Genomic DNA, 27,677 nt, shown 5'->3' on the forward strand with positions numbered 1-27,677 from the left:
AAAAAAAAAAAAAGAAATAAAAAAAAATAAAAAACACCAGGTCTTCATTAACCCACAAAAGTTTTATTTCTACTAGTGTAGGAGGGCTTTGTTTGACAAATAATTTTGTAGTGAGTTTTTTTTTTTAAGAAGTAATAAGAAGCGATTAATGTGATATAAATATATTGAGTTTTGTGGGAAAAAAAACCAAAACAAAAAGAGTTTTGAAATATATATGTTTACCCCCCTTTTTTTTGGGGTGGAAGGATGTGAAAATAAGGGTAGGGGCACGGGGGGAAAAGAAAATGGTTGGACAAGACAAACGATGCCAATGTGATATTCAAAATATTTATAGATTTGTGTGATAAGATTCTCCCTTATTCAAATTCAGATGATTTAAAAACATCTCTAGTGTTCAATACTAAAATAATGGAGTTGTAATAATGCAATGCCTTTTGTTTGAAAGAACAGATTGGCGCTCATTCTCTCCCTCTCTTTGCCATGTCACATCTCCTCCCCAAACCCCCCCACCGCACTCTCTCACTCTCTCCGAGCCCCAACTCCCAACTGAGAGAAAGGAGTGTGTAAGAGGAGGACAATGGCTGAGCAAAAGCAGCGCGTGCACACCACTCCTGCTATGAAAAAGAGGCGGGTGGCTACGGCAGCTGAGGACCAGCCCGCTCACATGAATCGGGTGGTGTTGGGGGAGCTCCCGAACATGTCGAACGTTGTCGCATCAGTGGATCCGAATACCAGGGTGAAATGTAAATCGAAGGCGATGGACAAGAACAAGGGACTGGCAACAACCTCAGCAAAGACAACAGAGGTGATTGATGGGAAGTCGGATAATCCGCAACCGCGTCGAGCTTATCATGCTTTTGACAATTATGAGTATCTTCGCAAAATTGAGGTAAGTGGGTTTTTCTTACTTGTTCAATTTGGATTAACTCGCAGGTTATTTGATGGATGTTGTTTTGGTCAATAATCTTTTCCCAAGTACTAGAAATGTGGTTGGAATTGCTTGCCTCATAAAATATTTAAGTTTTGCTTCAACGTTTGGCCGGGACGAGCTAGAAATTCTTGTTAATATGAAAGAGAAAGAAGGCGAAAGGTTTAGTAATCTTGAGTAGGCTAACATGAACATAACAATATAATACACAGTTAAGTTGTAGCATTTTGAGTCAGCTTTTCAACGCCATCAAGTTTACTTCAATCAGAACTCGGAATTAAACGTTATGACCATTTTAGTCCGGTAAGGTCAATGTTGATAATATACACATGCTTTAGCAAACATATGTTGGATCAACTTTTTCACCAACTTAACCCAAAACCAAATATATTTTGACATTGAATTTGCCGAGACTAAAAACCTAACAGCATTTATTCTTCAAAAAAATAATTACCAAACAAGAAATTGGTGCGCAAAGTGACCCTGCCTTGTATGGAGCGGTTCCCGTCGTAAAAGAAAAAAGAATTTGGTGGTGTTTCAGATGGAGCCAAAGAGAAGGCCGTTACCTGACTACTTAGAGAAGGTTCAGGAGGGTGTGACTGCTTATATGAGAGGAATATTGGTGGATTGGTTGGTTGAGATTGCAGTGGCAAGGAAGCTTCTTCCACACACTCTGCATCTTTCCATTTCATACGTTGATAGATTCCTTTCCTTGAATGCTGTCAATAAGCAGAAACTTCAACTGCTGGGAGTTTCTTCAATGCTCATTGCCTCGTAAGCCTCCAAATCCTTGAGAAATGTTTATGTAATTTCAGTTTCATTAGTATGGGGTTTCCTCTTACTCACGAATCTTGAAAAATGTGTAGGAAGTATGAAGAGATTAGCCCTCCGAAGGTGAAGGATTTTTGTGAGATATCAAATAATATATTAACTAAAAAGGAGGTGATTACTTTTAATTACTTCATCCTTCTTTCCCATTTTGGTCTTAGTTTTTCATTTTTACTGGTTAAATGGTGATCTTAAAGGTGGTGGAGATGGAAGTTGATATTCTCAACTCCCTCAAGTTTGAGATGGGCAATCTGTTGAGGGTGACATGAACCCATCTATTTGCTAGTGGGCCCGTGAGGTGGCTTCTCCTAGTTGGCTTTGTAGTAGGAGTATTGTTTCACCGACTCTTTCTCCAAGTCCTCCTAGGTGTAGGAGTTTGAGATTGACTTGGAGAAGGTTTTAGTCCACCTTGCTTTTGGATTTCCTTTGACCGACTTTGAGCCTTATAAAAGGCATGCTTCAGCTTGGTTTTAATGTGTGCCAAGCCAAATAGCTTTGTGTGTGCAAAAACGTGAAGCACCAAAGAGAGGAGAAAAAAGAGAAAAAAAGTGAGAGTAAGAAAGAGAGTGTTTTTCCCTTTTTTGTTATTATTCTCCTTTGGGTAAAGTGAGAATTGGGTGTATTTGGGGCTTTGGGTGGTTTTCTCACCCTATTACTCTCTTGTACTCATCTTTTGATAGTGAATTTTCTTCGGGTCGTCTCCGCCAGTGGATGTAGGCTTGTTAAGCCGAACCACTTAAATCTTTGTGTCGTGTGTGATTGCCTAATCTTTGTTATTCCGCATTCTTCTTATTTTTCGCATCTCACGGGTCTTGGGAAATAGGATTAATTTCCTAACAACTGGTATCAGAGCTGTTGGTTCGAGTGGGAGCGATGGCAAGTGAAGAAGGAAAGATGGGAATCGAGAAATTCGACGGCAAAGATTTTGGGTTTTGGAAGGTACAAATTGAAGATATTCTTTATGGGAAGGATCTTCATCAACCTCTTTTGGAAGAACAACCCGACGACATGGATGATAGCGAGTGGGCTCTGCTTGATCGTAAAGCCCTAGCAGTTATCAGGTTATCACTGTCAAAATCAGTTGCACACAACGTTGTAAAGGAGAAGACAGCAGCAGGTCTAATGGCGGCTTTGTCAAGCATGTATGAGAAGCCGTCGGCTAACAACAAGGTGCATCTGATGAAGAAATTGTTCAACCTAAAGATGGCGGAAGGAGCTTCGGTGGCACATCATCTCAATGAGTTCAACACCATCACAAATCAATTGTCCTCGGTGGAAATTAATTTTGATGATGAGGTTCGCGCGTTGATCGTCTTGGCATCTTTGCCAATAGCTAGGAAGCAGTGAGGATGGCTGTGAGTAACTCTGTAGGAAAGAGTAAACTAAGCTATGAAGACGTCAGGGATTTGATTCTCAGTGAAGAGGTTCGCAGAAAAGATGCGGGTGAAGCCTCTTGTTCTGGTGCTGCTTTAAACCTCGAGACTCGGGGCAGAGGACAAGATAGAAACTCTGGTCAAGGCAGATCAAATTCCAGAAAAGGGAGAAGCAAATTCAGATTTGACCGACAACCTGAGTGTTGGAACTGTGGCAAGACTGGCCACTACAAGAAGAATTGCAGGGAACTGCGGAAGGAGACTGAGAATGATTATGCAACGTAGTGACAGAAGAAGTATATGATGCCCTACTTCTTTCTGTTGATAGTCCCCTTGATTCTTGGGTCTTAGACTCAGGAGTATCTTTTCATACGACAGCGATCCGTGAAATTCTCGAGAACTATGTTGGTGGAGATTTTGGGAAGGTGTATTTGGCTGACGGAACGGCGCTGGATGTTGTGGGCTTAGGCGATGTTCGCATTAGAGTTCACAGTGACTCGGTATGGAAGCTACAGAAGGTCAGGCATGTTCCGGAGCTGAAGAAGAATCTGATTTCAGTGGGACAGCTTGATGAGGAAGGGCATTCAATTCATTTCCACGGTGGAAAGTGGAAGGTCAGCAAGGGAGCCATGATTTTGGCTAATGGTCATAAGACGGGTACTCTCTATATGACAGATGCTGATACAGATGCTGTTGTAGATACGACTGCTGACTCAAAACTATGGCACCTAAGGCTTGGGCACATGAGCGGGAAAGAGATGAAGGTACTTATGTCAAAAGGGAAACTACCGGGGTTAAAGTCAGTTGAGTCTGATTTGTGTGAAGGCTGCATCATAGGGAAGCAGAAGAAGGTGAGTTTCGCGGAAGTTGGCAAAGCACCTAAGCTTGGAAAGCTGGAGCTGGTACACACGGATTTGTGGGGTCCCGCACCAGTGGCATCTCTTGGAGGCTCGCGGTATTACATCACATTTATTGATGACTCAAGCAGGAAGGTATGGGTTTATTTCTTGAAAAGTAAATCTGATGTATTTGAGACTTTTAAGAAATGGAAGGCCATAGTTGAGACTGAAACGGGCTTGAAGCTCAAGCGTTTGAGATCAGACAATGGAGGAGAATACGAAGATAGGGGGTTTAAACAGTTTTACGCAGTGAATGGGATTAGAATGGAGAAAACTATCCCGGGAATGCCGCAGCAGAATGGCGTGGTTAAGTGCATGAACATAACTCTCAATGAGCGTGCTAGGAGTATGAGATTGCATGCTGGGTTACCAAAGACTTTCTGGGCTGATGCAGTGAGCACTGCTGCATACTTGATAAATAGGGGGTCTTCCGTTCCCCTGAGCCATAGACTACCGGAAGAAGTCTGGAGTGGAAAAGAGGTAAATCTTTCACATCTGAAAGTTTTTGGTTGTGCTTCGTATGTCCATGTTGAGTCTGATGCTATGAGTAAACTAGATGGTAAATCTAGTAAGTGTTTCTTCATTGGATATGGAGATGAGGCCTTTGGTTATCGATTTTGGGATGATCAAAATCGGAAGATCATTAGAAGTCGGAATGTGACTTTTAATGAGTGTGCTATGTACAAGGATGAGTCAAGTGCAGAACCTGAAGTTACAGAGCAGGAACCGAAGAAGTCTGAGTTTGTTAACTTAGATGATCTTTCTGAAAGTACAGTGCAGAAAGAGAAACAATTCGTGGAGGTGGAGCTTGATAAACAGTGTTCACTCACGAATGAATGTGATGACAGAGAATCTTCAAAAGACTTACAGCACCGGGAAAAGTCTTATTCTTTAACAAGAAGCAAAGAGAAACATGATCGAAAAGTAACAAAGAGGTATGGCTTTGAGGATATGGTTTCTTTTGCTCTAAAAGCTAGTAGTGGAGATCCGTTGTCTATTCAGGATGGTATGCCGAAAGAGGTGGAGTCACTACGGAGTGGTAAAGCTTGGGAATCGGTAGAATTACCCAAGGGAAAGAAGGCTAAAGGGTGCAGATGGGTCTACAGGAAGAAAGAGTCATCGGATAAAGCTGTACGGTCGACGGGACAGATAGGGAGGCATGGTGTTATGTCTAAATCAGGTCCTATGCTCAAGTTCAAAAGACGCTTGGACTTGAGGGACACTTGTGGAGTGTGATTGCCCTTGGGGGCTGAGGCGGAGACATCCGGAGGAGACACGTTTTGGTAGACTTGATGGGATTCAAGTCAAGGTGGAGATTGTTAGGTGTGACTTGCCACCCATCACACATGGGCCCCACTAGTTCTCTACTCCTTTTGGGTTTAGGAGACTTTTGTCCAAGTTTGTTTTGGAGTCCTTCTCCTATGTGTAATTGGACTCCTTGTTTGACTTATAGTAGAAGTCCTAGACCAACATGTAAAAGGAGAGTTAAGCTTCTATATAAGGAACAAAACACAAGGTGAATTTGTGTGTGTGCCAAAAACGTGAAGCACCAAAGGGAGGAGAAAAAGGAGAGAATTTGAGAGAATGAGGTACAAGGGCAGCAAGGGTGTTTTCTTCTTGGTGGTTTTTGGAGGAGCCAAAAACAAGTGATTAGAAGAAAAAGGGTGCTGCAGAGTGAGAGAAGAAAATAGAGATCAGCCGCCATCCGTTCCAGCAAAAGAAGAGTTTGTACATCTGTCTTTTGTATTCTATTTTGGGAATAATCTTTCTTGTGTGATAGTGAGATTTGGGTGTATTGGGGCTTTGGGATCTGAGTGATTTTCTTTCTACTATTCTTGTACTCATCTTTTGATAGTGAATTTTTTCCGGGTCGTCTCCGCCAGTGGATGTAGGCTTGTTAAGCCGAACCACTTAAATCTTTGTGTCGTGTGTGATTGCCTAATCTTTGTTATTCCGCATTCTTCATATTTTTCGCATCTCACGGGTCTTGAGAAATAGGATTAATTTCCTAACACAAATATTGTACCACGAGCAATGCACATGATGCAAGTGGAGGCGGATAAAAATTTTCAGCAATTTGTTATTTGGATTGTTAGCAATTCAAACAGTAAATATAAGAGTCTTTATGAGACTCATCTATCCAAATAAGTGAACAGGCAACCCAAAACTAGTTTAAGAGATAGGAATCATATTAATTCTCTCACATTTGTTGTCCGAATTGCTATTGAAAATCTCTATCCAATTAAAAATGACATGCCAGTAATTGAAGATGCATGATACCAACTCATGTGTCCATGAAAACGGGACACAAACTATAACACCGTGTTCCAAGTAAATGTTGCACTTAAAGTGAATAGTTAATACCAATTTGATGTCTTTTTTCTAATGATTTTGAACTCCAGCATGCAAAACTTCCAATACAATTACTTGAATAATTAAGTTGGTGTACCTTGAACACGACTTTAACGTGTTGAAAGCTTGGCTATGAAAAAGATAAGAGAAAAAGGTATAACATACGTTTCAATAACGTTATGTGCAAAAGGTGGGTGGGTGGTGACTTTAACAGCCCCATTAATATATTCTATGTGTCATCCTAACTATCCTAATATTTGTACACAAACTTTATTTTTCTGTTAAAAATGAATTTTAATCAAGTAAATTAGTATAATCATTTGATTAGCTGCGTTCAACAATGCGAACTTGGTGCCCACATTTGATCAAGCCCAAATCACGAACACTCGATCAGACCATAAAGACTAACGTACCAACACAACAATTGCTTAAAAAATATTGAAAGTGTGGCGCCGAAAATGACTATTCCCAATTTTATCTTGGCTACTAGCAAATGTGAAATATAGCGTGTGGTCATAACTTGTAAGCAAGATATGATTCAGTGCCACGATTGGATAAGGTTCAACTCCATGAGTGAACATCCCAAATAAGGAAAAAACAAGCAATAATTTGAGGTATCATCACATAATCATTCTTTAGAAAAGCACTCTAGCTCTTATCCTCAAATTAATGAATTTTTACCCTTTTCCTTTGTTAACTCAAACATCAAAGAGATCTAACCGGCAACCCCCTACTAGTCTTCCATAATTTATTTATTTTTAACAAATGCTCATTATTGACCGAATTCAACTATATCATTGTTCAATTCACCCATAAGCAAAAAGCCCAAGATTGTGTAAAAGCTATGTATAAAATAAGCTAACCAAACAAAACCTAACAAGTATTAAAGTATATCACACGGCCGGTGGTCGTTTTTATTTATTATTATTCGTGAGACCTCAAGAAGGGCGGTGGGCCGGTGGGCGGCAGCTCCAGAGCTTTCACGAGAAGACTTGCGTGTCATCCATGCCCACGTAAAGGGTAAAGTGGCTTTTCTTAACAAAAAAGTCAAATCTTCTAAGATCCGATTTTTTTTTCTATAATTCATCAACTACCAAAAAGAGGTTGATGGATCGAATATATTCTTGAAACACCTTTCTTTTTTTTTCTTTTCTTTCTGTGTTTTTGGCTTTTCTATGCATTTATGAGAGAATATCATTTGATTTATTCCACTTTATCTAATTTCCATTGTAATAATTGCATTCAAACTTTATGTGATGGGATTGAAAAAGACACCCATCATGAAGTGATTCATTGCTATCCTTTGTTTGTTTGTTTTTGGGGGCATTCATTGCTTTCATTTAATTAGAAAATCCAATCAATTAAAAGAAAAATAAAAATTCATTCTAGCCTCCTTCAAGTACATATATATGCATATACGATTTATTTTATACCCCTTTCATTCATTAGTCCGTCCATTATGTCATGATCTTACGCCTATTTACATTTCTTCCACGTTTTGGCTTCATAAATGCTATACAACTTTTTTTTTTTTTGGTTTGAATTTAAGTCGAATTCATAGTTATTCTTAGTGTCACAAAGAACGAGAATAATTCAATTTTTCTTCTAATTGAATCATATCATCTGTTATTTGTGTTTTTTTTTTATGCATCGGCTTTTATGGTCTATTCAAGTTTTACCTTATTCGAGCCGAATCCTAAGCTCTTAAGTTTGTTTTTCTCGCCCGAATTGATCAAGCATATATATACCATATCCGTCACTCCAAGTGTAATAAACTAAGACGTAGATTTGATTTTGAAGATCAATATATATATATATATATATATGTTATGGAAATTGAAACAAAGAATAATGACTATTTTATTTTACCTTAAGTTATAAAAAAAAAGTCATTTAACCTCATTTGTTAATAAAAAAAAATTAACAAATAATTCAAATCACAACCTCTTTTCAAACAAAAATTAACACAAACAATCAATTCAAAATTCAAAAGCACTTTTTAGACCATTACTTCTCAAATTTATATTATATAAAAATAAATTTTCAAACAAAAACCTAAAAAATATATTTTTTAAAACCATTATTAAAAAAAAAAAAAAAAAAACCCCGAAATTCCCGTCCATGCCTCCCCAGAAAGTGGACCTGACAGTCAAACCCGAATCTGAGCTCCAACTGAACAAGACGAAGGTTACGTACAATCCATGTCCAACTGCCCCACGTGGCACATCTGTCCCTTCAAATAAACAAAATCTCAAGCCTATCTTTTATTCGTTTCCTTAAAAAAACCAAAATTTAAGCGTTTAATTTGGTTCAGTTACCAAAAACGACAACGGTGGCGACAGCTATAAATCGGCCTCCTCCTCTGCTTGTTTGGACCAAAAGGTGCTCTAAGCTTTGTGGTTATTGCAACGGTGTCACTTTTTGTAGCGGTGTTTCGGTTATTATGGCGAAGAGTATTCTGGTCACCGGCGGAGCCGGTTATATTGGGAGCCACACGGTGCTCCAGCTACTGTTGGGCGGGTTCAAGACCGTCGTCGTCGACAACCTCGACAACTCCTCGCCCGTGGCGCTCGACCGAGTCAAACGGCTTGCCGGTGATCTCGGCGGCAACCTTTCTTTTCACCAGGTTTTTGTTTTTCGACGATTGTAGCTGTAATAACTCGTACAAATGAGAATTTGAATTTCTTTTTTTTTTTGAATTTGAACAAAGGTTTACTTTTTCTTTTTCTTTTTCTTTTTCTCTTTTTGTGGGTTTGAATTGGTTAGTTTGCTATTTTGGTTTGAAAAAGTTTTAGAGTTAATGATTGGTTTTATTGGTAGATTGCTTTAAATTGCGATTTTGTGCCTGTTTATCAAAAAAAAAAAAAAAATTGGTTGAGGCATTGGGTACATATACATGTATGTATGGATGTACGTATGTCTGTATGTATGGATGTACGTATGTCTGAATGTATATGTTTTTGTTTGAATTACATTTGTTTTTTTGAATTTTTGTTCTGAGTAGAGGCATAGAGCTAACGATTTTACGCATTTAATCTTATTATGCACCTAGCTTTTTGTGAAGTCTTGTTCTGATTGTGCAGAGGTGATCTAAGACAATGCTTTTCATTTCGTGTGTTCATTGCCAAATTTATTGTTTTAGTCATTGATGGTGTTTTCCTTTTGTTTTTCATTCAAAATTATTCATAATTTTAGATATTATGCCAACTGTCCTTGGACTAAATAACATGTCCTCCCTTTAAGTAAGGGGTGGAAAGTGAGGTGTTGTGTCCAATCTTGCTTGGATTCGTGAGTTGTGTATATACCTAGGGCTAACAATCTTTTACACTATCCGGAAATTCACGTAACATGAAGTTAGCGGGTCGGGCTGAGAGGTTTGATCCCTTTAATTAAAATGATCATATTAAAGTTGATCTATATAGTCTTATATTAATGTCTCGATACGACCTGAATCTGTGACATTTAGGACTTGTAATTTTTTTACACAATTCACAAACCCAACACAAAATTAACGGGTTAGGGTCGAGAAGTCACCAATTTCATTAAATGGATTAGGATATGGTTGACCTATATAATCTCTTATCTATGCCTTAATATGACCCGAACCTGACACGCAATACAAATTGCCACCCCTAAATAGTACCTGCCAAAGATTATGAAATAGATCTCATATTATTGGACTTAAAACTTCATAGTTGCTAATGAAATTAGTGGAAAGAATGGACAAGTGCCGTTACTATCTTAGTGAGCTAATGTGTGATATATATCAACTAGAAGTTTGCCTTTTGAAATTTTTTTTTTTTTGGTAGTGGCCAAAGTGTTATTTAGTAACATCTAATTGAATAAATATGCGTGGTTATGTTGATGGCGCTGTTCTTTACATTTTCTGTTTTCACTCGCAGGTGGACCTCAGGGACAAACCAGCACTTCAACAAATTTTTGCTTCAACACAGTGAGTACTATCTTTATGATAGAACTCACAGTTTTATAATCTGTTGAATCCTACTTTTTAATAGGAACACAGATGGATAGGTCCTTTCTATCTGATTGTTATGTGCATTTTATTGTAACTTTGCCGGTCATCTCTCTTGCCCCCATTCCAATTCATCTTATGCAAATGTCATCAAATATTGTTGTATTCTCCAAGACATCTTTAAAGTCAATCTCTTTTGCTTCTGGTGGTTTTCCTTTTGCCAATGAATTTCCAAGAGTAAGTACTAGTTTCTACTCCAAAGACAAATATAAACCATACACGATAAGGGCATGAGTGAGATCTTCACACCTGAAAAGCAACCCTTTTTTGACTCATAAAAAACCATTTTAGTAAAACTGCAGATATAAACTTATAATATTGTATTTTTAATGGGATCCTCATGTTTAATTATTTTGCACTGCAGATTTGAGGCTGTCATACACTTTGCTGGGCTGAAGGCAGTTGGTGAAAGTGTGCAAAAACCTTTGCTCTACTATAACAACAATTTAATTGGGACAATTACTTTGTTGGAAGTCATGGCTGCACATGGATGCAAAAAGGTATTCCCCAATTTGCGCTATAACATGTTGGCACCCTAGTTGTATTTACTGTCTTCCCTGTATGCACAAGGTTCAATTTTCTAAAAATCAAATCAGAACCTTTCAGGTTCTTTAACGCAGAATTTTTCCGCTTCCTTTCTGTCTGTTATTATGTTTTTTGTTTTATGGATATTTAGGTAGTCTTCAATAGAAACTGTTTTTTGTTATCTTGTGCCATTGTTCTCTATTTAGAGTGTCTTCCACTAGATCCCAGGCAACAGTTTGCCTTGTTAGGATTTCTTCTTTAAATTGTTAGCTTTAGTGTTGTTTTGCTTTTGCCACTGCTTTGTTAATGTCATTAATGCTAGTACTGTCTTGCTTTCTTCAACTTGTCTCTAGTTGAGTTGAGACATAACAATGTCCGACCTGCTTATATTCTTTGCATCAGCCTTAGAACCTCATTTCCATCATTTTAAAAGGGAAAAAAGAAGAAGTCTGACATGCTATTCATTCTGTTAATAATGACAGTTGAATGTAAACTGTGAGCTGTTCCTATTGTACTATTTATGTTATAAATGATGATTTGATGGTGCATTTTACATTACTTGACTGATTTTCATATTCTTGAATTATTTCAGCTTGTGTTCTCATCTTCAGCTACTGTCTATGGTTGGCCGAAGGAGGTCCCATGTACAGAAGAGTTTCCCCTTTCTGCAACAAACCCATATGGACGAACCAAGGTATGTAGTAAACATTTATTAGGCACTTAGTAGGCAGCATACCAGACATGCATCTGATAAAAAATAGAAGACTTAGGGGGTCCTTTGAGCCCGCACCCACCCACCCCCCCCTGTTTTCGTCCCTGGCATTGTTGGTGTCCCACAAATTTAAAGCTTAATTGAGAAGCATCTTCTTACTTAGAATATACTAATGGTATCTGATGAGCGTCATATTTCAGCTTGTCATTGAAGAAATTTGTCGTGATATCTACGGCTCGGACCCTGAATGGAAGATCATGTTGCTAAGATACTTCAATCCAGTTGGCGCACATCCTAGTGGTGATATTGGTGAGGATCCCCGTGGAATTCCAAACAACCTCATGCCCTTTGTGCAGCAAATTGCTGTTGGCAGGCGACCAGCCCTAACAGTTTATGGAAATGATTATTCAACTAAGGATGGTACCGGGGTATGCTATTTTAATTTGATCGAATTTTCCCATTGCTGGCTGGGCATCCATTTTCTTATCTGTTACACTTAGTTTATGAATGTTAAGCCATATTTTGTGGATTAATCATGCGGTGTTGTAGAAATATTTAGGGTTACTGCATGTATTATGTTTCCTTCTCAGTATCTAGTCCTTACTTTTGATAGAATCTCCATTCTGATGGTGCTCATCTCTTTTCAGGTGCGTGACTACATTCACGTTGTTGATTTAGCTGACGGGCACATTGCTGCTTTGTGCAAGCTGGATAAGCCTGGTATAGGTATGTGCTATGAGATTGGCTTGTTCTTTCTTTTCTATGCTTGTCTTGTGCTTGTTGACTCTCTCCAAAATCCTTCTCTCTGCGTCAAATGGTTGGTTGTATTAGAATATTAGGGGCTTGTGGTTATTTTTCTATATTGTCATTACCAGCTTGTCTTGAACGTGTACCATGCATTGCAAATGTCCTTATATTCTGCAACTTACTGTCAACCATTCCTTCCCCCACATTTGTTAATCTTGCCCTTGCTCCAAGTATTGTAGGAATATATTTAGTAGTAGATATATAAAAAGGTCATAATCTGACAAGTTGTTGATGAATTGTTTGTAATTCAGAACGAAGGTCCATAGGATGTTTATCCTTGAGGATAGAGTTTTTTTTGTAGTCTTTAATGTATCTGATTTGTAATATGTCTCTACAGGTTGTGAGGTTTACAACTTGGGAACTGGAAAAGGTACATCAGTTCTGGAGATGGTTGCTGCATTTGAAAAGGCATCTGGAAAGGTAAAAATAAAGAAATTTTTTCTCGCGTCCGGTCCCCCAATTCTTCCTGTACTTTTTACCCAAAAAAAATAGTTTCCATAGAATAGTTGCTTGAGGGTTCATTTTGCTGAACCAAGTAGTTCATGTCAATCAATTATCACTTGTACTCCGTTTTTGAGTTGGGTGTCTATTATATTTGGGCGTCAAAGTCTAGGTTTTGTGGTTGGAACATGTGTAACTGGAGTCGAATTCCTTATTAAATGTGAGTATTTCCTTATATATATGTCCTTTGAATCTGGGGTAGAGGTGAAGTGTTGTCTGCATATACCATATGAAGGTTTGTGAAAAGATGTGAAGCGAAGTTGACATGAATGAGATTAGTTTGCAAACTCCCACCCATTATGACATTAATATAGCCACCATCTGGATGAGTGCTGTTGGCCCATCTAATTACAAAAGTTCTGATTGTGAAAATTTTATACTTTAGATCTTTTAATCTGGTAGGGTTGGAATTGGCCTTGCCATGAACATGGATATTTGTGTAGGCCTTTGTTTATTCTCTGATTGCACATACATTGGAACAACATAGGGCGTCGTTCCTCACTTTTATTTCTTGCTTCTGTTTGACCTTTACTATCAAATTGGCTCTTAATGTGTTAAATATTTTACTGTTCCAGAAAATTCCACTTGTAATGGCTGGGCGGCGACCCGGTGATGCTGAAACTGTTTATGCATCAACAGAGAAAGCAGAAAAGGAATTGAATTGGAAGTAAGTGCTTGTTATAAAAAAAAAGTGCTAAATTTACTAGCAAATAAGTATTCATTATGTAGCTAATGGTTCATCCTCATCAATTTTGAAACTTTTATGTTTTATGAATCAAAATTGACCTTTAATAAAGTTGGAAATTATTTGTGATGACTTTAACTTTGCATTGCATCTTTCTTATAAGCTTGATGACCTTGCAGGGCAAAATACGGCATCAACGAGATGTGCCGGGATCAATGGAACTGGGCCAGCAAAAACCCTTATGGCTATGGATCTCCGGACTCCAAGAACTAGAACTTTGTTTTTATTTAGCTCTGCAGTTGTCTATCACCCGTGGTGTCATGCTTTTGAGGCCTCCTGAGATTAGGGTTTCCCTGAACTTTGTTGGCGGAGTTTTAAGCTGATAGTCATTGTGGTGTTAACATTATAGGTTTACAAAGCCAAAGCAATCTTTGTTTCTTTGTTCCATCATAAAAGCTGTAGTATGTCTCCCCCTTACACATTAGTGGGACATAAACATTTTTATCTAATATAAATGCAACTTTTTCTTTCCTGAATATTTTGCTTCATCACTAGCTTGATTGTGGATTGGCGATGTTCAAGCCAGCATCTCTAATTCACTCTATAGACATTAGAGCTATTCTTGGTTTGAATATGAGAAGTACACAATTTTTTCCTGTGATGGTACTGGCAACTAAACATAATGGTGTGAATCTAGAGCCAAACGAACTGTCATGTAAGCAATTTTCATTATGTACTATTTTATGGGTCCAAAAAGATGAGATAGCTTGTTACTTCTCTTTGGCTGCTAGATTCCTCTCTCTACTCCATGACCCACAACCATGGAGGTGGCCGTGGGCCTCCATGGCCGGCTTCTCATCCTCTCCTCTGTGACCCTTTTCATGCGAGTCCTGACCCACGGTCGGAGGTTCTTGGCTGGCCGTGGTCGCGGAGGAGTGAGGAGGGGATTCAGCTGTGTTTGATAACATTTTATCTTTTTGTCCTTGTGTTTTCTCTTTTTGAGTTGATGACATGGCATGATCTTGGCCATTAATATGGCCTTAATCTTGGCATTATCATGAACTGTTTGATGGGCGGTGGATTAGGTTTTGAAGTGGGGGACGAAGTTTATGATTGTGATACAACGGAACCAAGCTGAGTGCAGGTGAGGGTCCTTTGACAATTGTTTCTAGTTTGAATATGGGAAGTACACAACTCTTTTGAGGTGCTACAGCAAATTGAGCATAATGCTGTGGACTGTTGCTTCTCCTTTAGAATTGTGTTATCATTTTAAATGCTCTGGTAGGCCATGTTGGCTTCTAAAGAAAAGAATGGTTCAAAACTTTTATGGAGGGAGACACAGATTGAAACAAGTCCACCAACCTTAACAACATTGCTTAATGTTTCTGCATTGACAATTATATACCCAGTATAGGTTTTTGAACCACATGAAAGATCAATACATGATCGAAGAATATTCAATGACTTAACATTATGCGCATACATAGTAACCAAGACATTTTAATCTAGCCTATAGATTACCCCTTCATGACTCGACCACAAAGTCGCAACCCATTCAATCAATGGTAGCCTCACGCACTTATCAGTATTCAATAACTTTACACTATCTCGTATATAATGTCAATGCATTTTAATCCAACCTATAGGCTGTCTCCTCCATGACTCAACCAAAAAACTACAACCCATTTGATCTTGCTAGGGATAAAATATACCCACCTATTTATATTTATTTACTGTTTTGCCATTGTCCATTCATATGATGACACGTGTCACTATTGGCTTATAAAATGAGAAAGCTCCCCATTTTTCCTTAACTTGGACCCCCTCTCTTGGTCTCCCTCTCCAAGAGAACTTAGACTCTCTCACACACATCTCCCTCTTTCGAGGAGACTCTTATCTCTCTCCCTTTCACATATCTCACCTCACACACAAATTATCTCATATTAGAGGCGTATTATCATTACATATTTTCATCTACATACAAGATGCTAACTTGAGCATCGGAGAATCTTTGGCCCCAACCGAAGACCCTCTGATCGTGTTCTCATTTTGCAGGAATTCAACTCGAAGCTCAACCATGAAAGAAATATTGCAGACTAGCAACACTTCGGACCAAAAATTGCATCAACAGATCTCATATTGGACGAACTGCGTTCAATTTCATACTCGACGTGGTTAGCTGATTGTGATTCCAATACAAACTTTATGTAGAACTCATAATTAAAAACTAGTTTATAAGAGGAGACTGTCCAATAGCTTATACATATATGGTTAAAATTGCACTTAAATCATAACATGATATTAATGAAAATGCAAAGAAAACATAGAAAGCCAACAGTACTTCCACTTATACAAACCCACTTAGACTTTTGAGACTCATGGTTTATTTTGAATAATAAGTCACGATAAGTACTTATACAAACCCACTCAGACTTTTGAGATTCATGGTTTATTTTGAATAATGAGTCACGATAAGTACTAAGGGCTGGTTGGGATTACGTTAGAGAGCTTGAAAAATATTTTTAGTATTTAAAAAGCCATGTCAAACATAAAATGACATGTTTGGTAAAAAATTTCAAATGTGTTATTTTTTCTAAAAAAAAAAAACTTTTTTACTTTAAAAATAATCAAAGCTTACAGAACTTTTGCCAAAAATTACATTTTGATATAAAAGTTTTATTTCTTAAACCGAATTCTAAACGAGTTATAAATAATGGGATCCTGAGGGTAATTGCGTCAACTGGTGCCTATCTTTTTTGTCATTTTTGAAAACTGCAATAATGACGGCAACTTTGGATCGTCCAACTAGTTTCATCCACTTGATAAAGTGCCGTTTGTGGCACTCCTTCATTGTACAACCAGCTGCATGAGTATTTTATGGACTATTCATAAAGCTCAATAAAGTGGTTGCCAAACAAGTCGCTAAATGGTTGCCACTTGTACCGCGAGCATGAGTTGCTCAACTCCCATTTCAAAAGATGGTAGGCCATATATGTTTAAAAAATATTGGTTCAAATTTTGTGGGGGCACCAACTACGTTATGATCGATTAAATTATTGAATAAACATAACGATCACAATTTTGAAATCTTTAAAGTATGGGAGGGTTAAAACTTAAATTATTAAATTAAATTATTAGATTTATTATTTTTTATAACTTTAAAATCTTAAAATAATTAATAATATATGTTTCTTAGTTCTAACCCATGATTATATATTTCAACCAAGAGCCTGTTTGGCTTGCGACTTCATAGAACCAAACACGTGTGTTTAAACAAAATTGCAAAAATATAAGTATGGAAGTTTTATATAGTTTGAATTTAAATTGATATATTCTAATAGTCCAATGAAATATACCATATTTTAACATCTTATTTGCACCCAATATATATATATATTTTTTTAAAGTCCACTTAACCCCCTTAAACTATTATCCCAATGACAATTTACCCCTCTAAACTATTAATTGTGATAATTTACCATCCAAACTACCAAAATAATGACAATGTACCCCTAATTTTAATAAAATGACGAAATTACCCTTATTAAAATAAAAACAAAAATACTAAAATTTAATTTAATTTTTTTCAAAATTTTAAGGGTATTTTTGTCTTATTGAAAATTTTATAGGGGTAATTTCATCATCTTGCTAGCATTGGAGGGTACATTGTCATTGTTTTGATAGTTTCGGAGGTAAATTGTCATTGAGGTGGTAGTTTGAGGGGGTTAATTGAACTTTACATTTTTTTTCTTTTTGTTCCCTTTTGCTTCAAAATTCTGTTCAAAGTATAATAATTTAATCCATTTTACAAATACTTGATTAATTATATCAATTTAATATTAATTATAAAAATATCAAGTGTAACTGTTTAAAAGTGTGAAAATGTAAATAAATCGAGTAGTGATTTATATAACACTGGCGTGCATAAACAATGTGCACGCGCGCCAAGGTTATAAAATATATATATATATATAAATCTAACCACTTTTATTTATTATATTAAATCGATTAAATATTTCATTGAAGAGAGAAACTAAAAATAATAAAGATACTCTCAATGCATTGAAATTTGAAAACCACAATACACCTTTTAACCCAAGCGTTTCTCCTAATATTCGAATAATATATATATATTTTTTGCTGCAGCTGGCCGGTCAAGACTCCTTTGTGAACTCTAAATTCCAAATCCAATACGCGCTTCATTCTTCACAAACTTCAAACACACAGAAACACAAAACTCTCTCTCTCTCTCTCTGTCTGAGAGTCGGCGAGTCAGATTCGCAGATCTTTCTCTCTGGCCGTCGGATCCGGTCGATCTGAATCTGACGCCATAGTGAAAGGCTCAGCTCCGATCGGGAATGGAGAACCTGATCTCTTTGGTGAACAAAATCCAGAGAGCTTGTACCGCGCTCGGTGACCACGGAGAAGGCAGTACGTTGCCGACTCTCTGGGACTCGCTTCCCTCGATTGCCGTCGTCGGTGGCCAGGTCAGCTCCGATCCCTCCCTCTCTCGCGCTTTCTCTCAACTCTTGCATAGAGAGAGCTGAAGCTTGTTCGTGTTCTATAAGCTTCGAGCTTATATAGTTATATTTTTTCATTCTCTGTAGTATTTTTGAAGGATTCGATATTGGTTTGCACAAGCGTGTTCGTATTGTTGATTTCGTATCGATCTTATTAGAAAATTTTCGATTTATCAAGCTGCTTGAAATTACAGCTCTGGATCCCCCCTTTCTACCACTGCATTGAGAGAGCTGAAGCTTGTTCGTTTTCTATAAGCTTCGCGCTTATATTTTTCAATCCCTGTAGAATTTGTGAAAAGCTATTTGTTTTTGAAAGTGTGTTCATGTTATTGGATTTTGTAGCAATCTTATTAGAGATTTAGTTCGATTTATCAAGCTGTGTAAATAAAATTGAAGAATCAATGTTACTAACAAGTTCATAGTTATGGTGATTTGCTGCTCATTGCTATGGTTTTGAATTTTCAAAGTTTTCATTTTATAGTTGTTTTATGAAGAACACAATTGTGATCAGCATTTAAGTCTCATAACTCCGTTGCTTGCATGTCAAATGACTTTGAAATCGCTCTAAGGATCTAAGTTGGTCCTTTCTTAGATAGATATTGTTTGGTATTCGAAGTTGTCTGGCGGATAGTGAACAATTTGAGAGTCTCATTTGAAATGTCATAGAGCTGTAGATGAGGCTTGGTGTCTCAATTCAAACATCACCTTTAGTTTACGTCTATGGTTACCAGGTTCTATTTGATTCCATACTCAAATGCACTTGGTAATCACATTGTAATTATTGTGTGAAATATGAGGACTTGGAAGAATGGTTGTTTTTGTCATTTTGTTTTATGCATTCAGGGCTCTTTAGATGCCATTTTGAAGTTTTTGAAAAGGGAAAAATCTTGATTATCTGTCAAAAATATATTACTTTGAACAGGACTTATTGCTTTCTATCCATGCCTGAGCAAAAATTTATTGTTTCGTTCTCTTCTTTTTTGTCTCATAGAGCTCTGGGAAGTCGTCAGTGTTGGAGAGCGTTGTTGGAAAGGACTTCTTACCACGTGGATCTGGTAAATTATTGCATTCATATATATATATATATATATATTTTTTTTTTTCTGATTCTTGTTGAATGTTGGCAAAATAATGAATGCAAATTTTATGCAGGGATTGTTACTCGAAGGCCACTTGTCTTGCAGCTACATAAGACTGAGGAAGGAAGCAGAGAATATGCAGAGTTTCTCCATCTTCCAAGGAAACGATTCACTGATTTTGGTATATCTCTTTATCCTCATTGAAGTTTTTAAATTTCTGGATTGGTTCTGATATATGAAAATGCCATTTACGTTCTCTTTTTGTTTATTAGGCCACTATAAACAGATTGTTTAATCATCATATATAACATCCTATTGTATCATACCACGTAGAGGCATCAGTGGCCAATATCATTTATTTGTGTTAGTCTGTAGATTCACGAAAACACATGGGCACAAACCACTTGTGGGGAGGGAGAGAATGTATCTATTGACGAGATTGTTTCATTTGACACTGTATCATTAACAATATTTGAACAGCTGCTGTAAGGAAGGAGATTCAGGATGAGACTGATAGAGAGACGGGCCGCAGCAAACAAATATCTAGTGTTCCGATTCATCTTAGTATATATTCTCCTAATGGTAAGGCCAGGATCCAAATTTTCTTTGGTTGTTTTTCGGTTGAATCTGCTTGAATTTGGATGTATCTTTTATGTTTACGCATGAAACATTTTTACTTGATACGATCTTTCATGATTTTCTAGATTTTTATTTTTTTTATTATATATATATATTTTTAAATTTTTTTTTCTTTCCGTTATGTGTTTCTCTTCTATACTTCTTGTTTACTTAGGTTGCACCTTTCCTATTTTTAATGAATTCCATTTACTTATAAAAAAAAGTTGATGTCGTTTTGCTATGGGCCTAGATTCACATTTTGGACCATTAATTGGAACTTGGGTCATGTCTTCATTCTTCCGTGCATTATAATATGATGTAATGAAGGCCACATTGTTGAATAGAATAGAAAGTGCTTTTTATTGGGAATGAGGTTATCGAAATCTTTTGGGTGCTATATCTGCCCTTTGTAAGAATGCACTTTTGTCGTCTGGGGACTGGGGCAATGCAATTATTCAAGTATTCTGAAGAAAGCTTTACTTCAAAAAACTGAGTTTCATGATTCCTTTTGCCCGTATGCTCCATCCATGTTTATGTCCTCTGTTGAATCATGGTCCGTATATATATATATAATCTCACTAACTGTTTTCTGACTTGCTCTTATCCTATTATATAGCACCTTCAATTTGAAGCATAACAATCTTTACTACCATTGAATCACATATTTTGTACTTTTGGTATTTATAGCTAATTGTTAACTTCTTTCATATTTCAACGTTTGATGGTGAAGCAGAATGTGCTAGGACATGTTTTTTGGGGGTTGGGGATTGGGGAGGGCCGTGGGGGGAAGATCTGTTGTAAACCTTAAATTTCTTCTGATTTTTATGTTTTTTAATTTTTTTTAATTTTTGTGGCAGTTGTCAACTTGACGCTCATTGATCTTCCCGGGCTTACGAAAGTAGCTGTTGGTGAGTTACATGTGTCTCTTAATTTGGCATGCTAATCATTTACTGACATTGTTCTCTGTTACTTTCTGTTTCGATGCTGAGAAGCAGGAGGAAATGAAAGAAAAGGAAATTTGAAACTCTAAATGAAAAGGATATGTAGGTTCTGACTTTTGGAAAAAATGAAAAGCACCTATTCACTGAGTATTGTACAATTGTTTGGCTGTTTCTTCTTTTTGTTGGAACCTGTTAGCTCTCCTGTCTTTTTCTTTGCTTTCCTTGCAACAAAACAAGTGTAATTTTTTGTCATTATTTTGTAATATTGTAACTAACGCTTTGTCTTGGTAATATAGAGGGTCAACCAGACAGTATCGTTCTAGACATTGAGAATATGGTTCGCTCCTATATTGAGAAGGTAATATCTGTAACAAGTATTTGAATTTTTTTTTCTATGGAAATAACCAGTTAACTTCAGTGTTAAAATTTTTGGAATATTCATAACCCTGGAAAATTTCTTGAAGAGGCTTGACAGATGAGATTTACGCTTCTTATTATTTAAATGATAGATTAGATTTTTGTTTCATTAATATGTGAATTGTACTCCAGTATGGAGTCTCTGAAACTTTTAACAAAAGTCTTCCAGGCCCTCAAAACTGTGAATGCCTTTGGAGACCAGTTTCTTTCCCCCAACCTTTAGTTGCCTTCATTTCTAATCTTAGAGAAAAATTGAAGGGAAAATTTAAAACTAAATAGGACCTCACAGTCTTTCCTTATCTATTATATTGGATATTTTCTGAAGTACAGGGCTTCTGCCTCTAATTTTCTTGCATCACATTTACCAGAAGATGGTAAATCCTTCAAGAGTTAGTTTTGAATACTCAATTTGTAGGAAACCAGTGGTTCCATACTCTTCTGTCATGCTCGTATCATTTTCTGTATAGACCATTTGTTCTGTATTTACAAATTTTTTAATTGGTCGATGTGAATTCTTTCTATTTTTGGTCCACTATTAGGTAAATTTTTCATAGATATGATTTACAATTATCCTTAGTTTCATTAGAAGTAGTTCTTTTGCATTTTAGCCTGCCCCTTTTCATGAGTTATGCAAGGATATATTTCTAAATTGTTGCATTTTTTTGGTTGTTGTACTTATGCAGCCCAACTGTATAATTCTTGCCATCTCACCTGCCAATCAAGATCTTGCTACATCTGATGCAATCAAAATCTCACGTGAAGTAGACCCGACAGGTAACGCAAATATAATTGCTTTAGGCAGTGCAATTTTTTTTTCTTTTGCACCTCGTATATACCCTAATGGGTGCTTTCATATTTGGAACTGCTGTCATCATAATATGCAAGGCAATGAGGAATATAATATGTTTAGATTTTGTAATGGTGGCGATGTTTGACAGTATGATTGTTGATTATGTGCAAATGGGTGCTCCTTTGATGTCCTAGTACTTACTTTACTGTTTTGATTTTTCAGGGGAAAGGACAATTGGAGTGTTGACGAAGATTGATCTTATGGATAAGGGTACTGATGCGGTGGATGTAAGTTGATTTGATCTATAATGCAGGATGGTTTGATTTGTACTGCTTCAGTGTAAGCTTACAAGAGAAAAAAAATAAGGACTTGTTCAATAAAGTGAGATCTTTTTATATGTTCTTTCTTGATATTTTCTGGAAGGGGAGTGAGTGCCACTTAGCTGCATCATGTCTGTCAGATGGTCCACTGGTTCCTGGTGATCTGATTTGTTAAGTTGGCGATATTAATGCAACGAGGCCCAATTCATTTGCATGTACAATGCACTTACAATTTGGATTGATATCATAGACAACACTTTCTTATGAGTGCTAGGATAGTTATCTCATAACCTCAAGGGCCCTCACCCTTGCCAATTGTTGTCCTTGTTTCCTAGATATCTGAACTTTAACTGTGATCTGGTACTCCAGTGCATGCCACAATCTTTAGCTAATATTTATACATGAATATGCATATACTCATCCAGTAGTGTGGAAATATACACATCTTAGAGGAAGCCTGCATTGTTTTATAGCTCGAAGCATTACGTGCCTTTTGCATATGTAAATTTTGAGTCGCATTCTTTTGGTTGCTTAGATGTTGGAAGGGAGGTCTTATCGGCTGAAATTTCCTTGGATTGGTGTTGTGAACCGCTCACAAGCGGATATTAACAAGAATGTTGACATGATTGCTGCTCGGCGTAGAGAGCGTGAGTATTTCGCTAGTACCCCAGAGTACAAGCACCTAGCTCCCAGAATGGGTTCTGAGCATCTAGCAAAGATGCTTTCAAAGGTGGGCACATCAATATTCTTTTCTTTTCTTGGAAAAACCAAGGCAGTTTTATTTTTGATATATTTACCGTTAATTTTGTTGTAATTGTTTATATCATGACTTAATCATATGGTTCATATTTCAGCATTTAGAAACTGTAATCAAGTCCAGGATCCCGGGCATCCAGTCCCTTATTAACAAAACAATTATTGAAATTGAAACTGAACTAAGTCGTCTTGGAAAGCCCATTGCTACAGATGCTGGAGTAAGTTTGACTTTTTCACCTTGTTTGGCTTGCTTTATCATTTAAAATCTGTATCTACTGTTAATGTCAAGCTTGATAATTATAAGGCTCTTTCTCTCTCTCTCTCCCTCACACGCACACATTTCCTCCTTTTTTGTGTCAAGGGTCATGGGAGAAGGGCCTGCCAGGGGGGAGGGAGTTGTTGGGGTTTGATAGGAGATCCTCAATCCTGCAGCATTCGCTAATGATTTCAGCTTATGATATGCAGGGAAAGTTGTACATGATCATGGAGATTTGTCGCGCTTTCGATCAAACATACAAGGAGCATCTTGATGGCGTGTAAGTTTCTTACTTTAACCATCTTCCTTGATTATGGGCATTGGCTCTGCCCCGCTTGCTTCAATGTGGCTTCTGTGTTATATATCCATGTTATAAAATAAAATAAATTAGTTGTGTTTATTGTTGTCTACAGGCGTCCTGGTGGTGACAAGATTTACAATGTTTTTGATAATCAGCTTCCTGCTGCTCTTAAAAGGTTGCAATTTGACAAGCAACTTTCAATGGAAAATATACGGAAGATCATAACTGAAGCTGATGGATACCAACCTCACTTAATAGCTCCTGAACAGGGATATCGTCGTCTCATAGAATCTACAATAATTAGCATCAGAGGTCCTGCTGAGGCAGCTGTTGATGCGGTATGTATTAAAATTTAGAAGAAGAATGTATTAAACGTTCAAATTTGTACTTATTTGTTTCATGTCCTTTTATAGTCAGTTATCTTTTTGTTTGTGTCTTATTTCTTGTGCTTTTGCATGTAGCTAAGGTTAACTGAGTTGGTTCCATTTATTCTTTATGTCTCAATGTAGACCCTTTAAAAGATAGTTCCTGAGTATTCTGTTAGCATCACCATCAAACATAATCTAGGATGTATAGCAAAAAAGTGTCATACCTGTTTAAGCTGGTTGTGAAGTTGAACTTTTCTGGCAGTATCAACCTCATGATAAAATCATTAAACAGAGACCATTCACTCCTAGTAGATGGGCCTTCTTATTTATATAGTATTTTTTTCCCAGTAGTTTGAATGCTTGCTGCATTGAAAGATAAAGCATAGATGGAAGATAATGGACCGAAGTTTTGGTTTGAGAAAACCTCAACCTGCTCTGGCCAAAAGCTTAAACCTTGACCTTCTTAACAAAATCTAGTTGATTTGTGTATAATGCAAAACTTTTAGCCAAAACCTTGTGTCTGTAAAGTTTTTAAATTTCCTTTAAATCCAAATTTTGAGTCCTTGCTGAATCATGATGCTTGCTTCATGATGAGTCATTTTTGTTTTCTCTTGATTTCAGGTTCATGCTTTACTGAAGGATCTAATTCACAAGGCAATCAGTGAAACTCCGGTATTTTCCTGATACCAATTTTTATTGCTTCCATTGTATTTGCCCTTTGTGTTTTCTTGAAGTTTTGTGTGATGAATCTAACTAGTTGACCTCCTCTTCATTAGCTCAATATACTTAAAAAGTTGTGCAGAAAAAACTTTAGGCGTTTCTCAAATTAACTTGATATAATTATTATACATGACCATGAATAATAATTTTAACCGTGCAAAGTGCTTCTCTTGTGTAAGCAACAAATCAGGCCCTAGCATAATATATATATAGAGAGAGAGAGAGAGAGAGAGAGGGAGAGAAGAAAAAGTCAGCAACAAATTTTGCATTTTGATTATAAAGGGAGAAAGGATGATAAGAAAAGTCTGGGCAGTTTGCAATCTAGGTTTATAATTCTGTTTTTGTCTATTTAATAAAAGTGGAAATGTTTTCCAGATGATTTAGGGAAAATTTGAAAGTTTGTAGAAAATTTGATACTGCAATAAAACATTATGGATTCATATAAATTTGTATTGAGTTATTGGAAAATTAAAATGGAATCCCACTAGGAATCTCCATGTATAATATTACAAACTTTGGAATACCAGAAGTATTAATTGGAAGAATGTGTGGGAAACGGTTAACAGCTGATGTAAGTTTTTGCATGGTTTTAAAATTTAAAAGTTTAAGTTTGACGTAACTAACAGATATTATCTTAAACTTGGGGAAGCTGCTTGCTATCTGAGCTAGTAAATCTGTTGGTCATTACTAAAATCTTGTTCCAAGGTTTTGGCCTTAATTAGAAGACTTAATGTATTTTGGCCAATAACAACACACATGCACGTACACCCAAGCCTGTCAACACCCACCTACTAGACACGTGCACCAGCACATGTGCGCTTCAACTGAAGATTATAACTCTCCCATTTTACTGTTTGCAACGGTGGCTTTGTAGCTCGTTTAAAAAACAAACTGAAATTTTCCTGCTTAGAAATTATTCAGAGAAGGTTTTGTTTGATTTCTTTCCAATTTTATAAAAGAAATTGGGCACTAGATACCCGTCTTCCCTATTTTCTACGCTTCTTTATCCTTCTCTTGTCTTGAGGTTCATAATTTTTCAAGCTGTTTCCTTAGTTTAGTTTGCTGGACTCACAGGAATTGAAGCAGTATCCCGGCCTAAGAGTAGAGGTTGGAAATGCAGCTGTTGACTCACTTGACAGAATGAGGGACGAAAGCAAAAAAGCAACACTTCAGCTGGTTGATATGGAGTGTAGTTACTTGACAGTTGAATTCTTCCGGAAGCTTCCTCAAGATATTGAGAAAGGCGGCAACCCAACACATTCAATATTTGATAGATATAATGATTCATATCTTAGGCGAATTGGTGAGTCTTACTACAATGATTCATATTGTGCCTGAACTTGGCTTTTATCTTTCCTCTGTTTCCTCACAAGGTTACATTATGTACAAACAGGGTCAACTGTTTTGTCTTATGTCAATCTGGTCTGCGCAAGTTTGCGAAACTCAATCCCGAAGTCCGTTGTTTATTGTCAAGTACGGGAGGCGAAAAGAAGCCTACTTGACCATTTCTTCACTGACTTGGGTAAAATGGAGGTGAGAAATCGATCCCTTCACGTCTTCATCACTATATGCTTGTGTGAAATTTGATCTTGAGTGTGATTGAATTTAAAATCCTAATGCAGACCAAGCGTTTGTCATCGTTATTGAACGAGGACCCGGCCATCATGGAGCGACGTACTGGTCTTGCAAAGAGGCTGGAGTTGTACAGGAGTGCACAAGCAGAAATTGATGCAGTTGCTTGGTCCAAGTAAAGTGGTATATGTATCATATCTTTTTGCACGAAGAATTTGGCTAGACGTCACCTAGTCATACTGGGGAAGGGAGATGGGGGTATTTTGTTGTATTTTTCGTTGTGTTAAATTTCCAAGAGGTGCTTGCCCTCTATTACTAGCTGAAATCATTCATTGTCTCCATATAGTAATGTGTCATATTTTACACTTGTTCCATTTGTGCTTGTGCTATGCCTGTGAACAAGCTTCTCCCTATTATATATAGTTTGTATTATTTTTTTAACCCAATTTAAATATTGGTAAACCAGCACAGTGCTCATGTTCAATGGTACAACCGACCCATTAGATTATTTTCTGTTACAGTAACTCCGTAAATATCTTTGTTGGTGTTCTTTGTGGTTCTATAAATTTGCAGTGCCTTGGAAACTGGAAGGGTAGGTTTGGTACACGGATTAGAGTCAGGAATGGAATAACTATTCATGTGGAATGAGAGAGAGGTGCGCAGGGTTTTGGGTGTCCGAGCAGGTAAATTGCACACCTTGGCAGCCTGGGGACCTGTTTGGGCATCTCGAGACATGCAACCGTTCATATGTCGAAGAGGTTTATAATAAGACCTTTCAAAATTGGCTGTATGTTCCTCTATTAGAGGTGTTTTAAAAATGTCAAGTAACTATATAATGGAAAAGGATCTTCTCCATTTCAAAATTTCTCTATTTCCTCTATTTAGTGCATTTTGAAGGGTATTGCATTTAATGCACTACCATTATTAAAACTTTTGGACAACACTACCCTTCAAACCCATATTAATAATACGAACTCAGGAGCCTATGATTTGGGTCGGGAATCGGGATGGTAAGCTCAAATCCCAAGTCTTGGCCAAACCATGAAAGCCAATGCGAGGAAGCAAAACAGAGCACAAATAATAAGACTCGACTAGGGCGAGGAAATCCAATTAACTTGACCAGTTGTGTTAATATAGTGATTACATAGAGAATGTTGGGATGATGGCACAAAGAATAACCACTTTATGATTTCATCTCAATTTGTCGTGATTTGAAGCTAAGGTAAGAAGGATTGGTGTCAGTATTTTTCTCTTATTTTATTTTACAAATCAATCATTAGATTTATGAACTTATGTGAACTCTACATAAGTCAATTGTAGACCCCACAAATTTAATGGTTGATCTATTGAATTTGTAGGAGAATATAGGAGAAATA

At 37.0% G+C, this 27,677-nt stretch overlaps 3 protein-coding genes across 3 annotated transcripts; all 3 read left to right on the top strand.

The window, feature by feature from the left end:
- Window positions 1-409: 409 nt before the first annotated feature.
- On the top strand, window positions 410-2,025 carry LOC132174398 (cyclin-A3-2-like). The gene is made up of 4 exons (XM_059586059.1): window positions 410-889; window positions 1,470-1,702; window positions 1,795-1,870; window positions 1,954-2,025. The coding sequence occupies exons 1-4, from the start codon at window positions 578-580 to the stop codon at window positions 2,023-2,025; spliced, it is 693 nt and encodes a 230-aa protein (XP_059442042.1). The 5' UTR covers window positions 410-577.
- A 6,788-nt stretch (window positions 2,026-8,813) lies between these two features.
- On the top strand, window positions 8,814-14,179 carry LOC132175972 (UDP-glucose 4-epimerase GEPI48; the record flags this gene model as incomplete). The annotated part of the gene is given in 9 exon segments (XM_059588072.1): window positions 8,814-9,006; window positions 10,283-10,332; window positions 10,778-10,913; window positions 11,531-11,632; window positions 11,851-12,078; window positions 12,298-12,376; window positions 12,795-12,877; window positions 13,534-13,625; window positions 13,823-14,179. Coding segments are annotated over 9 exon segments (1,047 nt in total). The 3' UTR covers window positions 13,917-14,179.
- A 3,660-nt stretch (window positions 14,180-17,839) lies between these two features.
- On the top strand, window positions 17,840-26,747 carry LOC132175971 (dynamin-related protein 5A). The gene is made up of 16 exons (XM_059588071.1): window positions 17,840-18,130; window positions 19,155-19,218; window positions 19,316-19,423; window positions 19,723-19,824; window positions 20,718-20,768; window positions 21,098-21,159; window positions 21,902-21,992; window positions 22,231-22,295; window positions 22,864-23,058; window positions 23,183-23,302; window positions 23,550-23,620; window positions 23,754-23,979; window positions 24,631-24,681; window positions 25,804-26,032; window positions 26,123-26,262; window positions 26,352-26,747. Exons 1-16 carry the CDS (start codon window positions 18,002-18,004, stop codon window positions 26,478-26,480), a joined length of 1,833 nt encoding a protein of 610 aa, XP_059444054.1. The 5' UTR covers window positions 17,840-18,001; the 3' UTR covers window positions 26,481-26,747.
- Window positions 26,748-27,677: the final 930 nt, after the last annotated feature.

This window comes from Corylus avellana, chromosome ca3 (assembly GCF_901000735.1).
Source record: "Corylus avellana chromosome ca3, CavTom2PMs-1.0".
Classification (NCBI taxonomy): Eukaryota; Viridiplantae; Streptophyta; class Magnoliopsida; order Fagales; family Betulaceae; genus Corylus; species Corylus avellana.